Raw genomic sequence first — 16,602 nt, 5'->3', positions numbered from 1 at the left:
ACAGTAAGTTGCAGTCCAGCCAGACATCTGATAGCTCTCAACTCTCGCAAGATTGATGTTGGCAGATTGAACTTTATTGTGTTGGTGTGCCTGTGTTGTCCAGAGTCGACTGCTCGGAGGATCACATCTCGAGTGTACAGTAAGTTGCAGTCCAGCCAGACATCTGATAGCTCTCAACTCTCGCAAGATTGATGTTGGCAGATTGAACTTTATTGTGTTGGTGTGCCTGTGTAGTCCAGAGTCGACTGCTCGGAGGATCACATCTCGAGTGTACAGTAAGTTGCAGTCCAGCCAGACATCTGATAGCTCTCAACTCTCGCAAGATTGATGTTGGCAGATTGAACTTTATTGTGTTGGTGTGCCTGTGTAGTCCAGAGTCGACTGCTCGTAGGATCACATCTCGAGTGTACAGTAAGTTGCAGTCCAGCCAGACATCTGATAGCTCTCAACTCTCGCAAGATTGATGTTGGCAGATTGAACTTTATTGTGTTGGTGTGCCTGTGTTGTCCAGAGTCGACTGCTCGGAGGATCACATCTCGAGTGTACAGTAAGTTGCAGTCCAGCCAGACATCTGATAGCTCTCAACTCTCGCAAGATTGATGTTGGCAGATTGAACTTTATTGTGTTGGTGTGCCTGTGTTGTCCAGAGTCGACTGCTCGGAGGATCACATCTCGAGTGTACAGTAAGTTGCAGTCCAGCCAGACATCTGATAGCTCTCAACTCTCGCAAGATTGATGTTGGCAGATTGAACTTTATTGTGTTGGTGTGCCTGTGTTGTCCAGAGTCGACTGCTCGGAGGATCACATCTCGAGTGTACAGTAAGTTGCAGTCCAGCCAGACATCTGATAGCTCTCAACTCTCGCAAGATTGATGTTGGCAGATTGAACTTTATTGTGTTGGTGTGCCTGTGTTGTCCAGAGTCGACTGCTCGGAGGATCACATCTCGAGTGTACAGTAAGTTGCAGTCCAGCCAGACATCTGATAGCTCTCAACTCTCGCAAGATTGATGTTGGCAGATTGAACTTTATTGTGTTGGTGTGCCTGTGTAGTCCAGAGTCGACTGCTCAGAGGATCACATCTCGAGTGTACAGTAAGTTGCAGTACAGCCAGACATCTGATAGCTCTCAACTCTCGCAAGATTGATGTTGGCAGATTGAACTTTATTGTGTTGGTGTGCCTGTGTTGTCCAGAGTCGACTGCTCGGAGGATCACATCTCGAGTGTACAGTAAGTTGCAGTCCAGCCAGACATCTGATAGCTCTCAACTCTCGCAAGATTGATGTTGGCAGATTGAACTTTATTGTGTTGGTGTGCCTGTGTTGTCTAGAGTCGACTGCTCGGAGGATCACATCTCGAGTGTACAGTAAGTTGCAGTCCAGCCAGACATCTGATAGCTCTCAACTCTCGCAAGATTGATGTTGGCAGATTGAACTTTATTGTGTTGGTGTGCCTGTGTTGTCCAGAGTCGACTGCTCGGAGGATCACATCTCGAGTGTACAGTAAGTTGCAGTCCAGCCAGACGTCTGAAAGCTTTCAACTCTCTCTATCTTAGGTGAAATTCAGAAAAGGCAAATTAGGCAGTCTTAGATGTTTTTATATCATTTAAATGCGCTTTATTTTACGTATAACATAAATGCCTGAGAATAGATTTTTGCAGAGTTGGTCAACATGAGGTTTCTAATTTACATTTGTATCAATAATGATACCAAGATGTTTACAGAGTCCAATCCAAGTAGCACAAGGTCAACATCACTGTGAGTTGTAAAAATTAATTTGTTTAGTCCTTTTTTTATTTAAAACCAAATCATTAGAGTAGCAGTCTTGCTTGGTGATGTTAAGGGTTTCTATTAAGACGGTTTATTGATTTATTTGCTAGTGAGAGGACTCTACTTGCACTCACCCCTTTGTACATCTGTGACCTCTGGTTGGGCCATTACCACTCTGTTCCCTCTGTGTCAATAGTCCTCAGCTTGCGGTTACTGTGCAGTCCTCTTCTAACTGTTCAGTAAGTAGCTGGTACTATAGCCGAATCCGTGATGTTGAAGATGATGCAGCAGACTTTTCAATAATTTTGGAAAAAGTTTAAATGAGAGATATAGGTTGGTAACTACCAGTGTCTGTTGCTTTTGTATTTTGGATATGTGAACTTTAACCCAGATATGACAAACTTTTTTAAATAAATACAAATTCTTATGCATAATAATAAACTACAACATAAAATAAAGGAAAAAATTACAAGTACTGTTTTTTTATGAATTTGCTGGGTATTTATTAAAATGTTTTGTTTTCTAGGAAATTCTGATTTTTTTATTAACTGTATACAAAATTACTTTGCTTTAATTAAACAAACTGTACAATTGAAAACAACCTTCATCTTGTTATTCAGGTTCTTCATCCTCACACAAACCACGAGTTGGCACGCGGTATTTGAGTACGGGAAATAATTACATCTTCCACCACTGTCACAGATGTCAGAACTGCACTCATAACCACTGACTGATAACAAATCAACGACAGAATCCTGCAGATGTTTCCATCCATTTTGATCTATCTCACGACCAAACAACACACCTAACCTCACATACAGCAGCTGACAAACAGGTGGTCAATTCAGTGCTGCCACGACAACGATATCTGTCAGATATTTTCAGAACTATAATGTCTCATAACAATAAGAGTGGCTATACATAGACCACGTGACCTGCTCGTGTCTTCCCCGATAGGTTAAATAAATAATAAAAACAAGTTTGCAATTGAATTAGGTTAAAATATAATATAAAATCCAATATAAAGGTTTATTGCATTCAACAATGAATGTCTTTATACAATCATTTTGTCACAACATACGAAAACTTAAATATCACTTATTCAACTAAAACAATATGCACCTACAATAAGTAAGGATATTATACACTATACAAATAAGAAAAATAGTCTCAATTATCAACAAAGTAAACAGTGCTTAATCAAGAACTGAAGCCGATTAAATATATCAATAACACTAACATCTTACAACAGAAATATTTATTACTTACTATTACACAACAGTTCTTAACCTAAGTTACAGGCTCATAAAATAAATATATCTTACTTAACATCTAACAGACAAGAGGATAAAACAATGATTCTGGTACTGGAAAGTTAGTGGCACAACGGACATTTGTGCAAAATAAAACCAAACAGATCATCAAGATTCAAAAACTGAGAATTCATTTTTAATAATTACAATGCATTATTAAACTTGGATGTTACATATTTTTATCATGTATATCAAAATATTAGCTGGCATTTTCTAAAACAACTTGAAATTTTAGTATAATCAACTGTAATCCCCTCTGTCTACAATAGCATGAATTTTACAAAACATGCTATTACAAAATATGATTAAGTGGTATAATGGTGCAGCAATAATCAAACCTGAAATGTATACAATTAGAATCACCAAAATGCTTTATTCAATATCATCAAGGCATGAATTGGGGTCATTACGTACTTGTCTACATCATTTATCCATTCATGTAAGAATAAAAATTATTACAATTCATAAGTTAAAATTATCACTAATAAACACAATAAGATTAAATAAGTCTCAACTTATTCTCAGTCAAAATTCAAAGCGATTTCTTTAATATTTTGAACTGAGAACAACTCTGTACAAGTGAACTGTGAGGCACCAACATTTAAATAAACATTGCAGTAAAATTTTAAAAAAGTAAACAATAAACAAATGTAATAGTGAGAAATAAAATCATGTTAAAAAGTTACGCCTTCCATTGGAACTATCAAAAATTATCAGCAATACTGATATTTTTGGTGAAAAATATTAAGTAGTTTACATTCTTTAAAAAATTATGTAATCTTGAATATATCAAATTTTGTTGTAAGTAGTCAAAGTGGTAATGAGAATTTCATAATAAATATATTACAAAGTGGAATACAAAGGTACTTAGAATTGTGGTTATGTAGCTAACCTCTAGAAAGCTAATGTCATTCAATGGTAACCTAACACATTGTGCCATTAAATCCAAAGTTAACTCAGAATGAACTATAAATGTCATCAGAGAAGATGCGTGTTGTGTTTCAGTACAATACAGTTTTTATCTGAAGAATAAGTTGACCAGTAATTCCAGATTTTAAATATAACATAGAGGCTGTTACTATAAAAAATGTATATTTTATAGTGTCACTAATGAAATTTTCCCACAGCTTCTTTTACATGCGACACCAGCTCCCCCTCCCCTCTCACTCTCAAGTGGTAAAATTCTCACGAAAATTATATAAAACCCATTACTGCATCCAAACTCATGACTAATCACTTAGAGTATGCATACTGTATGTACAGATCTAGATGAGATGGAGAGATTAGTAGAAGAAGAGAAGTCGTTCCTGAGCGGAGCCGGAGAGCAGACGCCAGCCTCGCTTGATGTTCAGGTACTGGATGATGGCTCGTACACAGATAAGTAGTCCTGTAAACACAATCAGGTGTTTAGTCAAGGAGTTGACTGATGTGTACAGATCTAGATGACAGCGAGAGATTAGTAGACGATTGAAATGTGAGCAGATCACGAGTACAGTGTGAAATCAAATCAAAATTTCTTTATTATGTAACATTAATTACAATAATATAGTCATATAATATAATAAAAAATACAGTTAGTTGCGTTTTCTGTATCCAGAAACTCCTCCATAATGTAGAATGGTTTTTTGATGAGGAAGTCTTGAAGTAATTTCTTTAGTGTATTTCCTATTAATATTCGAAGGTCTTCTAGCAGTCCATTTCAGTTTTTAATACGCTTCTCAGCAGCTTAGTCGAGCTCGAGATTGGCAAAGGATTTAATTGCCTTCTTTTGTAGTGTAAGCACCCCTTTCAAGTTCCCGGTACAGCTGCCCTGGATGATTAGACCATATCGAATGTGTGATTCTACACTAATTTATACACCTCATGACATGTATACCTATTAATAGAAATTGTATTCACGTTATCACTCCATGAAAAGTTTTATCAATAGTGAAGACCAAAAAATGGTGTTTTTTATTGACCACTGATATATTATAAATGTTTATGGTATTTTATTCATCCTGCTGAAATGCACTTGTGTTGTTTTTTTTAGAATTTATTGCCAGGTCATTTTATGTGCTGTACTTGATAGCTCATTAAAAAAGGTCAATGATTAAAGCTATCCTTTCTTCCTTCTGCTGTGTAATTATTTATTGGAAGGGTGGTCTCATCTGCAAACATCATGCATTCGGTACCTGAAGCTGTCACTGAAAACAGGGAAGTCATTAGTTAGAAGAATAAAAATAACTGGGCCAAGTACCAATCCTTAAGGGACACCTCGTGACTTTGGAGTTGATGTGCATGATCTGATGATGCCACATTCAGTGCTGTACCTCCACAACTTGTGATTTTCTTTGAAGGTAGCTTGAGAATGTCCGTGATGTCATGTCATGTGCGATAGTCCTATCAAGTGTTTGTTTTGTGCTGTGGGAACTGGAATCACCTAGTGTCAGTTTCCCTGCCTTCTGCTGGCCGTTATGTCATTTCATGTGCGATAGTCCTATCAAGTGTTGTGTTTTGTGCTGTGGGAACTGGAATCACCTAGTGTCAGTTTCCCTGCCTTCTGCTGGCTGTTATGTCATTTCATGTGCGATAGTCCTATCAAGTGTTGTGTTTTGTGCTGTGGGAACTGGAATCACCTAGTGTCAGTTTCCCTGCCTTCTGCTGGCCGTTATGTCATTTCATGTGCGATAGTCCTATCAAGTGTTTGTTTTGTGCTGTGGGAACTGGAATCACCTAGTGTCAGTTTCCCTGCCTTCTGCTGGCCGTTATGTCATTTCATGTGCGATAGTCCTATCAAGTGTTGTGTTTTGTGCTGTGGGAACTGGAATCACCTAGTGTCAGTTTCCCTGCCTTCTGCTGGCCGTTATGTCATTTCATGTGCGATAGTCCTATCAAGTGTTGTGTTTTGTGCTGTGAGAACTGGAATCACCTAGTGTCAGTTTCCCTGCCTTCTGCTGGCCGTTATGTCATTTCATGTGCGATAGTCCTATCAAGTGTTGTGTTTTGTGCTGTGGGAACTGGAATCACCTAGTGTCAGTTTCCCTGCCTTCTGCTGGCCGTTATGTCATTTCATGTGCGATAGTCCTATCAAGTGTTGTGTTTTGTGCTGTGGGAACTGGAATCACCTAGTGTCAGTTTCCCTGCCTTCTGCTGGCCGTTATGTCATTTCATGTGTGATAGTCCTATATCAAGTGTTGTGTTTTGTGCTGTGGGAACTGGAATCACCTAGTGTCAGTTTCCCTGCCTTCTGCTGGCCGTTATGTCATTTCATGTGCGATAGTCCTATCAAGTGTTGTGTTTTGTGCTGTGGGAACTGGAATCACCTAGTGTCAGTTTCCCTGCCTTCTGCTGGCCGTTATGTCATTTCATGTGCGATAGTCCTATCAAGTGTTGTGTTTTGTGCTGTGGGAACTGGAATCACCTAGTGTCAGTTTCCCTGCCTTCTGCTGGCCGTTATGTCATTTCATGTGTGATAGTCCTATATCAAGTGTTGTGTTTTGTGCTGTGGGAACTGGAATCACCTAGTGTCAGTTTCCCTGCCTTCTGCTGGCCGTTATGTCATTTCATGTGCGATAGTCCTATCAAGTGTTGTGTTTTGTGCTGTGGGAACTGGAATCACCTAGTGTCAGTTTCCCTGCCTTCTGCTGGCCGTTATGTCATTTCATGTGTGATAGTCCTATATCAAGTGTTGTGTTTTGTGCTGTGGGAACTGGAATCACCTAGTGTCAGTTTCCCTGCCTTCTGCTGGCCGTTATGTCATTTCATGTGCGATAGTCCTATCAAGTGTTGTGTTTTGTGCTGTGGGAACTGGAATCACCTAGTGTCAGTTTCCCTGCCTTCTGCTGGCCGTTATGTCATTTCATGTGCGATAGTCCTATCAAGTGTTGTGTTTTGTGCTGTGGGAACTGGAATCACCTAGTGTCAGTTTCCCTGCCTTCTGCTGGCCGTGATGTCATTTCATGTGTGATAGTCCTATCAAGTATTGTGTTTTGTGCTGTGAGAACTGGAATCATCTAGTGTCAGTTTCCCTGCCTTCTGCTGGCCGTGATGTCATTTCATGTGCGATAGTCCTATCAAGTATTGTGTTTTGTGCTGTGAGAACTGGAATCATCTAGTGTCAGTTTCCCTGCCTTCTGCTGGCCGTTATGTCATTTCATGTGCGATAGTCCTATCAAGTGTTGTGTTTTGTGCTGTGGGAACTGGAATCACCTAGTGTCAGTTTCCCTGCCTTCTGCTGGCCGTTATGTCATTTCATGTGCGATAGTCCTATCAAGTATTGTGTTTTGTGCTGTGAGAACTGGAATCATCTAGTGTCAGTTTCCCTGCCTTCTGCTGGCCGTGATGTCATTTCATGTGCGATAGTCCTATCAAGTATTGTGTTTTGTGCTGTGAGAACTGGAATCATCTAGTGTCAGTTTCCCTGCCTTCTGCTGGCCGTTATGTCATTTCATGTGTGATAGTCCTATCAAGTATTGTGTTTTGTGCTGTGAGAACTGGAATCATCTAGTGTCAGTTTCCCTGCCTTCTGCTGGCCGTTATGTCATTTCATGTTGCGATAGTCCTATCAAGTATTGTGTTTTGTGCTGTGAGAACTGGAATCATCTAGTGTCAGTTTCCCTGCCTTCTGCTGGCCGTGATGTCATTTCATGTGTGATAGTCCTATATCAAGTGTTGTGTTTTGTGCTTTGGGAACTGGAATCACCTAGTGTCAGTTGTCCTGCCTTCTGCTGGCCGTTATGTCATTTCATGTGTGATAGTCCTATCAAGTGTTATATGTCTCGTTTATTTATTTACTCGTGTTTTGTGCTGTGTGAAACTATAGTAGTGTTATGATTACAGTATGAACCGTTTGACGAAGGTACATATTATATATGTTTATACATTGCCTCGAGTCTGCTACGTCGAATCGTGAGTGACTGCTGATTGGCAGTTCACAGTTCACACATTGACTGATTGCTAATACCTATTTTTGTTGTACTTAGTTTCTTTTAAGTGGTAGGTAAACTAACTAATAAATTACCATACTTTTGTAAATAATACTTTTCTTGCAATTTTTATTTTCTACGTTTATCTTTGTGCAATGCCAGGTGTCTGCTGTGTCCTCAGCAGATGCATCAGCAGATGCAAGGATGTCAGCTGATCGACGAGAAGCAACCAGACGTTCTTAATTTTTGTATATATCTAAACTTTCGTAGTTTAATAAATATTTCCACTGTACAATTTATATTGTGTTTATATTTTTTTTATCATGACTGGTTTGAAATTTTCTAGCATTTTAAGTTAATATAATAAGTTTTACAAATATATGCCCATATCATTTGACGTTTAAAGGCATATATTCTGAAAGCCACATTATAATATATAAATTAAAGTTGATCCCACTTTGTTGTTGTTTGTAGCTAATTTTTGGTATATTATCAGGCGATTCTGTTTAAATCATACTTGTTAGGATTCGAAATTCGAGAATTGGGAATCGATGTTTTTTAAAATTCGAAATTGGATTTCATACTCAAATATTTTGATTCAATCATGACTATATTCATGTGTCTGTTAACTAAAAAAATACAGCTTAAAAAGTATGACTACAAAAATATAAATTTAAAACATAAATATGATTTTTTCACAACATTGTTATTCTAGCGTATATTTTGAATATGTAAAAATTAGATTGGTTGAGACAGAACCAAAGATAAATATGTTAAATAAAATAATACAAAACAACACACATCTTATTCCCCTTCCCCCCAAGAAATTATTAAACATAACACACTAAAAGGTCAACAAATGTTTTAATATCTCAGATTAAGTGTTAAGCGTAATAGGTAAGAAAGTATTCCATCAGTACAAAAATAAGGTCCATCAATGCACATTGAAATAATAATGATAATGGAGAAAATTGTCGTCATTTTTGTTCAGCCTTGCTGTCAATCTATAGTACAAAATTTCCACTGTAAGTGAAACGATGTATTGAGTATTTCCCTTCAAACACAGATTTCAATTTCTGTAGGACAACAAATTACACAACCTCCATTCCCTGATTGCTCCTCAACTGTTTTACAGTGAGCTGTTTGCAAGGGCTTCTTTCTGGATGTTTGAAGACCTAATGTTCTATTCAGTGGATAAATTGCAATAATTGGTCAAAAATAAAATACTTGGAGATTCCTTTGGCTTGATCGGCACAGTTTTGAACTAAATTGTTGTAGCCGTAAACACAATTATTTCCTACGCTCATACAATTGTAGCATCTAGAAACAGACAATTTAGTGAGATGTAAAGTTTATAGAGCCTTCTGAAAACATTATTCTCAAAATCATATATCAGTCATTCCTTTAGCACTTAAATAAATGTTTTTCCTCACTAACAAAATTCTAAATTTATTATAGAAATTAGATTGATGAAATATTTCAACGCAATTATGAATACAACCATTATGCACCAGTCATACCAATACTACAAGTACATAACTTTAAAAATATATACTTTAAAAAATATTAAATTATCCTTTGTATGTTTATTTATTTATTCATACGCATCACATAACATCATAATGTTATGACAGGTGATTTGTCATGAAACTTATAAGACTTTATTTTAGTTATGTTAAAATTTAGAAATGTTTCTCTGGGATGGCATTCAATTTTATAACCTTTCCTTCAAGGCTTTCTTTAAGTAATAGTGTTTCTAAAAAATTATTTTTTTATAATTGCATTGGCTTTTATGTTTCATTGTTAATTAATTTGGAAAGTAAAAAGTAAAAATTTGACTATCCAAGAAAATGAATTTTTTAAGGTAAATTATTGGTGTAGAGCAATGATCTGTGCCTATCTATATGCATTTTACATGATCTTGCACCAACAGTGGTCTTAGGTTATCCATAGCCATCTCCTTAATTGCTGTGGATTAATTGAAACGAGTGAGTAATTACCACTACACTTTTACACTTGTAATACTAAACACATTGTTTATTCTAATAATTACTGTACAACGCTACTGCAGTCATTTAACCATGTAGTCATATTTCATTGGTCCCACAAATAGAAGCAAACCTGAATAGTAAAACAGTTATAGATTTGGTTATTTTTATTCTAGATTTACTGTTTGATTTTATAGTTTCATTTATTGTCCTTTAAACAGTATTTTATATTGAATTTCTGTTAGCTCCAAAAGTGCGCTAGACCACCATATTCACATCTACTTATGTGTGTGTGTATATATATAATTTATTTCAATAAACATTGAATCGCAAAAAGTACTTGCTCCGCCGGGACTCGAACCCAGATCTCTCACTTGCCGGGTGAATGTGCTACCATTATACATACATATAATATATATTTATATGTATACTTAAGCAAGTTGTATTTATAGAAAATCAAATCATATGTTAATAATTCCAATATCTTTACCTTATTCATTCTTTATTTTGATGTTCTGTGTTTGTTATTATTATAGCCCTATTTATTATGTATGCTTAATTTCTTGAGGGTTTAAACCATAATTTTAGAATTAATTGTTCATTATTATCTTCTTATTTTTTAACCTGAAAATTAATCTCATATATATATATATATATATATATATATATATATATACTATAGTTTGTGGGACCTATTAAATATGACTACATGGTTAAATGACTGCAGTAGCGTTGTATAATAATTATTAAAATACAATTATCAACATAGTTGACACCAACACTTTGCACATTTTATACCATTGACAAAGTGTCAATTTGAAATATTGAAATAAATTAAATATGGAAGAATAAAAAATGTTTTTTTTATTAAAAGTGTAATGGTAATTAGGTACTTTATTTTGCACAATTCACAGAGAATAACATCAGTGTCAAAGATACAATAGTAAATAATTATATTTATATATATATATATAAACAACAAAAATCATGGTGATAGATGTAATCATATACAAATCTTTGTAGGTAAAGTCTACTTTCAGGATTACTTTCTAAACTTTAATATTTGTTCAAATATTGGATATTTAGTATTTACTTGCAATTTATGTAGCATATTAATAAAACCTCTTTTATTATTTAAACTAATGTGTAATTCTTCATTAGAATATAACTTTTTTCTGAAACTCACTAATTTCTATAGAAAATTGGATATATGGAATTTGGCTGGTTTTATGAAATAAAGATAATCTAAAACAATACCATAAACTAAATTTTCATAAAAATGGAAAAATGTCTTTTTACAAATACACATCTTCAAGTTCTTTTTCCTCACAATAATAGAATATGTAATACTCCAACATATTTACACACCAAAAGCCATGATGAGCCACCACAGCCAGCTGTTCTCGTGAGAGGCCAGGTCGGTGGACTGTTTGACGATCAGGGTCCACTTGGCCAGAGAGAGACCGAACCCAGACAATGCACCGTAGCGAGCGGCCACTGTGTGGCAGAAGCACATGAGGAGCAAGAATCCTATCCAGTTGAACAGGAAAGCCACTATAAAAAACAAAAACTCGTTTCATACATTTTTAGTTAATGATAAAATCTTTCATTAGCTAAATCTGGTATTTCCATTCACAAGCTGTAGTACAAGATATCGACCCTTTATTGTGGATGTTCTGTGGATCCTGTACGTATTACTGAATGTGGTAGAAAGGGTTATAAATAATAACTATACATATATTTAAAAAAATAAAAAACCAATAAAGTTAAACTATTTAACTTAAAAAAAGATTATCTTCACAAGTTAAAAATTGCCAGCCCACAACTTTGTCACTACTACCTAGAATTTTATAAGTTGAAGCACATATGAAAGTTCTGGCACTAACTTATCTATCTAACCTGTCTATTGAATTACATTTTTAAAACAACCATAAACTAAGTACAGTATAACCTTGTTTATCCGGGTGAATTGGTGCCAGAAGTGATCTGGATAAATGATAATCAGGATTAACTGAGAATACAGTAAAAACACAATAGATTAAAGTTTGTTATTTACGATAGAAGGTTTGACAGGATAACAGGATTTCAGACATTTCCCATCGTTATATGTTACAAGAGGTCAGGGTTTCAGCTGTGATCGGATTTGTCGCATTTCGCGAAACACGCCGAGAATGTGCAACGCTGCTGAGAAAAGCTATTGCAAAATTGCGACGAAAGGAGAAAAAACTAACCGCAAAAAAAGCATTTTCACATTTTGAAAATCAGATTATAACGTTAAAAATATTGCTTTTCAATGATATAAGGCGTGTTCAGAAAGTAAGTACCATTAAAAACACAAATAAAACAATTTTTCAACACAATTTTATTTGTACATGAAAGCCCAACCTTAAACTATTTTTTGACACAGTTTCCACTGATGATCAATTATTTGTCATAGCGAGTGATCAATTTGTCTATACCCTCTTTGTAGAAGGTTCCCGCCAACGAATGTACCACAACTCCACAGCAGTTTTCACTTCATCGTTGGTTTCCAAGCGTTGGCCGTCTAACTCCGCGCTTCATGTGCAGGAACAAGTGGTAGTCAGACGGTGCATAGTCCGAGCTGTAGAGCGGGTGATCGAACTGCTCCCAACGAAATTGTCGAACCAATGTTTGAGTGTCACCAGCGGTATGGGACCGAGCATTGTCATGGAGCAACAAAATTCCATTACTCCCGCCTTAGGTTTCTTAAGGTTTCGTAACACCTTGCCCCATTAATGGTTTCACCTCTTTGAAGAAAATCAATCAGCAAATCACCTTTCCGATCCTAAAAGACAGTGCACATGATTTTTTATGCAGACATTGTCATCTTGAATTTTTGTGTCTTCAGGGATTGCGTGTGTCACCACTCCATTGATTGCTGCTTGGATTCCAGTGTGACATGACGGACCCAAGTTTCATCACTTGTCACAATTTTGTTTAAAAAATCCACACCATCCTCACTGTGCCGTGTGAGAAAAGTCAAAGCACTTTCCGAGTCTTTTGGTTTTGTGCACGTCAGTAAACATTTTTGGAACCCATCATCAGATAGCGTTGTCATAGTGAAACGTCAGTTCTCTTGGATTTTTTTGTCAACTGCCCTTACCAGATCATCAGTGACAAAAGAAGGCCGGCTGCTCCGATTCTCATCATGGATATTTGTTCGACTACCATTCTAACCCACTTCATCCCCTAATTTTTGCTGAACTAGTTAGTTTGTAGTTAATGTTCAAACTAGGTTATCTATACTTTTTGATGCAGGAGTAGTATCCAACGAACAGCCATGCTTGTTGCTATGATAGCGGTGCTGATGCGACGTGGCTGACACACATACGAACAAAGACGAACGTAGTACGCTTCTAAACTAAACTTCGTCTTGTCTTGGCATCTATAACTAGTACTGGAGTTTTTAAGATTATGTTATAATCTGATTTTATTTTCAAATGACAGACATTCTTAAAGGTTAAGTATAACTAATTTAAGTTATTTGTTAATGATAGAGTTCATTAAGCTACTAATATAAAGCAATCCATTTAAATGAGGTTTAAAAATTGGTGTTTACAAAACAAAGAATGCTACAGATTACATGATGTTGGTAGGGCCTAACTAGGTTTTTTAAAGATTTTGTCAAAAGTAACTTTTTAATAAAAAAATAACCATACTATTTAATTTAATTTTGTATTTTAAATTAAGAGAAGACTTTTTGTTTTTTTTGTATAATTTTACAAATAAATGTATAGTTTTAGAAATAAATTTAAAATGTTATTTTCTTTACTATGGTGCTTAAAAAGTCTTTTAATTATTGAGGCACTAAATATTTTAACAACACTATTTATAAGTATTTATTTATTGTATTTATATATATATATATATATATATATAAATAAATAGATTACAGATAAGAAACTTTTTAACAGTCAAAGACACCTTATTTAATTTCACATAAATTAATTAAGTGAAAACAAATCAAAAAAGTTTACTGTTTGGTAAAACATCTCAGTATTTTTTGTTTAATTTTGGTACACTGCTTTCAGAAATACCAATGTGCAGACATTTCAAGTTCACAATTTCTGCTTAAAAAGTGTCAGACTTTCACTTAAAAAAACTTCTTTGTTCAAAATCTGTATTTTACAATGAAGAATTGTGAAGGAAACAGGATTTTCCAGATCAGTAACATTATGTATTTGAGATCTGCAATCTGATCTCTTCTTCAGGTGGATTATTAATCTAACACATAATTACAATCTAACACACAAAGTCAGGAATAAACACGTGTGTCAACTCCATACACTATCTCTAAAACATGTACTTAATAAAAACAAAACACTAATTATTAAAACCAAACAGAATATAGATTACCATAGGTCTGCACTGAGCAAGCCTCCACAGAGGTAAATCATAATGACAATTGTCACGGTAGAAACAAGATGGTGGTAAAAGAGGAAATAGGAGAGTGCTATTTTATTATTGGCTCATTCTAGATTAACTTCTCAAAACCATATCGTGGTTCCACTTTGATTTATTACAAATCTATAGTCTGTTTGATACTTTACGACTCCTTGTTCGTTTATTTTTCAGAATTGGTAACCAAAGCAGCGTAATTTCAACTAATCGGTTGGTCCGTTAAGGTTTGGCGCCTCAATTAATATAAAAGTATGCCACACACACACACACACACACGTCACATCCAATGTAAAAATTGTTACTGATGCTAAATCAAATCCATGGAGTGACATGCACTCTCACTGACTTCGATAATTCTTGTATAAAAATAAAGCTTCATGCAAAATTTCAAATTTACAGATTAGTTTTTTATCAGATATCATGCGACCAGACAGATCACAAAAATTAAATTTTTCCTGCCCTTTGAGTAATATAAACAGGCTTTGCTAATGCTCAGCCAATACCAACCTCCCTTAGGGCTACTATAACATTGATAATTTTATAATACTGTACCCATTATTTTAAATGTTACACATATATTAAACGCAAAAATATGTGCTGGAAATGAAACAAATACTGTTTATTCATAAAAACATAAGTTCCATCACTCTATAAAACCAGTCCGGATATCCAGGAGAGCCAGATAAATGGCTTTGTAACGAGGTTGTACTGTACTACCTATATCTCTTAAATATGCATTGTATTTTTCTCCCTTTCTAATCAAGTTTATGACTATAACTAGATATAAATAAATTTTACATTACCATAAAGGTTAACCCTTAGCACGCCAACGTACCTATATTACAGTCGTCGGCTACTCACCTGAAAATCGCCAACGGCCGTAATATAGGTATGTCACGTTTTTCACCTGTAATTTTCTTATAGTTCATCTGATTGCTGCGAAATTTTAACTAATCCATAGTCGATTAGTTGTTTTGAAACCACAAATTAGTTTATTCCTTTATGGACTAGAAAAATTATTTTTCTAAATTTTTATTTTTTTTTATAAGTTTAAATTACATTTATGCAACTACAACTTACCAACTGAACAAGGGCATTTTATAAGCAAAAGAATGGTAAAGAAATCATCAATATCTGTTAAAAAATAAAGAAGTTATGATACATTTTGTGAAAGCTTGCAAAACTACTGAAAATGCCCTTGGCGTTTCAGGGTAGTACTTTTAGAAAATAGGCTGGCGTGCAAAGGGTTAAATTCTAAGGCTGAGATAATAGCTTACCAAAAAACGCAAGAGAAAACATGAAATCAGTGCCAAGCAGACTGTTCTCACCATCTGACTCGACTGCGTCAGTGTCTATGGCTAGGAATGCCAACGTCTGAGGCCTGTGAGGTGGACCCGCCTGTCAACAACAATATACCACTTAGCTACTCTATGTCAAATCAGTGCCGAGCAGATTGTTCTCGCCATCTCTGACTCTACTGTGTCAGTGTCTATGGCTAGGAATGCCAGCGTCTGAGGCCTGTGAGGTATACCTGCCTGTCAACAACAATATACCACTTAGCTACTCTATGTCAAATCAGTGCCGAGCAGACTGTTCTCGCCACATCTAACTCTACTGTGTCAGTGTCTATGGCTAGGAATGCCAGCGTCTGAGGCTTGTGAGGTGGACCCGCCTGTCAACAACAATATACCACTTAGCTACTCTATGTCAAATCAGTGCCGAGCAGACTGTTCTCGCCATCTCTGACTCTACTGTGTCAGTGTCTATGGCTAGGAATGCCAGTGTCTGAGGCTTGTGAGGTGGACCCGCCTGTCAACAACAATATACCACTAAGCTACTCTATCTCAAATCAGTGCCGAGCAGACTGTTCTCACCATCTGACTCGACTGTGTCAGTGTCTTTGGCTAGGAATGCCAGCATTTGAGGCCTTTGAGGTGGACCTGCCTGTCAACAACAATATACCACTTAGCTACTCTATGTCAAATCAGTGCCGAGCAGACTGTTCTCGCCACATCTAACTCTACTGTGTCAGTGTCTATGGCTAGGAATGCCAGCGTCTGAGGCTTGTGAGGTGGACCCGCCTGTCAACAACAATATACCACTTAGCTACTCTATGTCAAATCAGTGCCGAGCAGACTGTTCTCGCCATCTCTAACTCTACTGTGTCAGTGTCTATGGCTAGGAATGCCAGCGTCTGAGGCCTGTG

The 16,602-nt window shown here is 36.1% G+C and overlaps 1 protein-coding gene across 2 annotated transcripts in view; it reads right to left on the bottom strand.

Annotated features, from left to right (window-relative positions):
* Positions 1-2,781: 2,781 nt before the first annotated feature.
* Positions 2,782-16,602, bottom strand: part of LOC124358056 (NEDD4 family-interacting protein 1-like) — a 38,853-nt gene continuing 25,032 nt past the window's right edge. The window contains exons 4-6 of one of the 2 annotated variants that reach the window (XM_046810343.1): positions 15,674-15,794; positions 11,343-11,528; positions 2,782-4,466 (exon numbers count right to left, since the gene is read on the bottom strand). In XM_046810343.1, coding sequence (XP_046666299.1) covers positions 4,363-4,466; positions 11,343-11,528; positions 15,674-15,794 — 411 coding nt within the window. In that variant the 3' untranslated portion in view covers positions 2,782-4,362. The remainder of the gene's footprint in view (positions 4,467-11,342; positions 11,529-15,673; positions 15,795-16,602) is intronic. The other variant, XM_046810344.1, reaches the window with a different exon arrangement.

Source organism: Homalodisca vitripennis, chromosome 3 (genome assembly GCF_021130785.1).
Source record: "Homalodisca vitripennis isolate AUS2020 chromosome 3, UT_GWSS_2.1, whole genome shotgun sequence".
Lineage (NCBI taxonomy): Eukaryota > Metazoa > Arthropoda > Insecta > Hemiptera > Cicadellidae > Homalodisca > Homalodisca vitripennis.
Note: the sequence above shows the minus strand (reverse complement) of the source record. Positions and strands in the feature narration are given on the sequence as shown.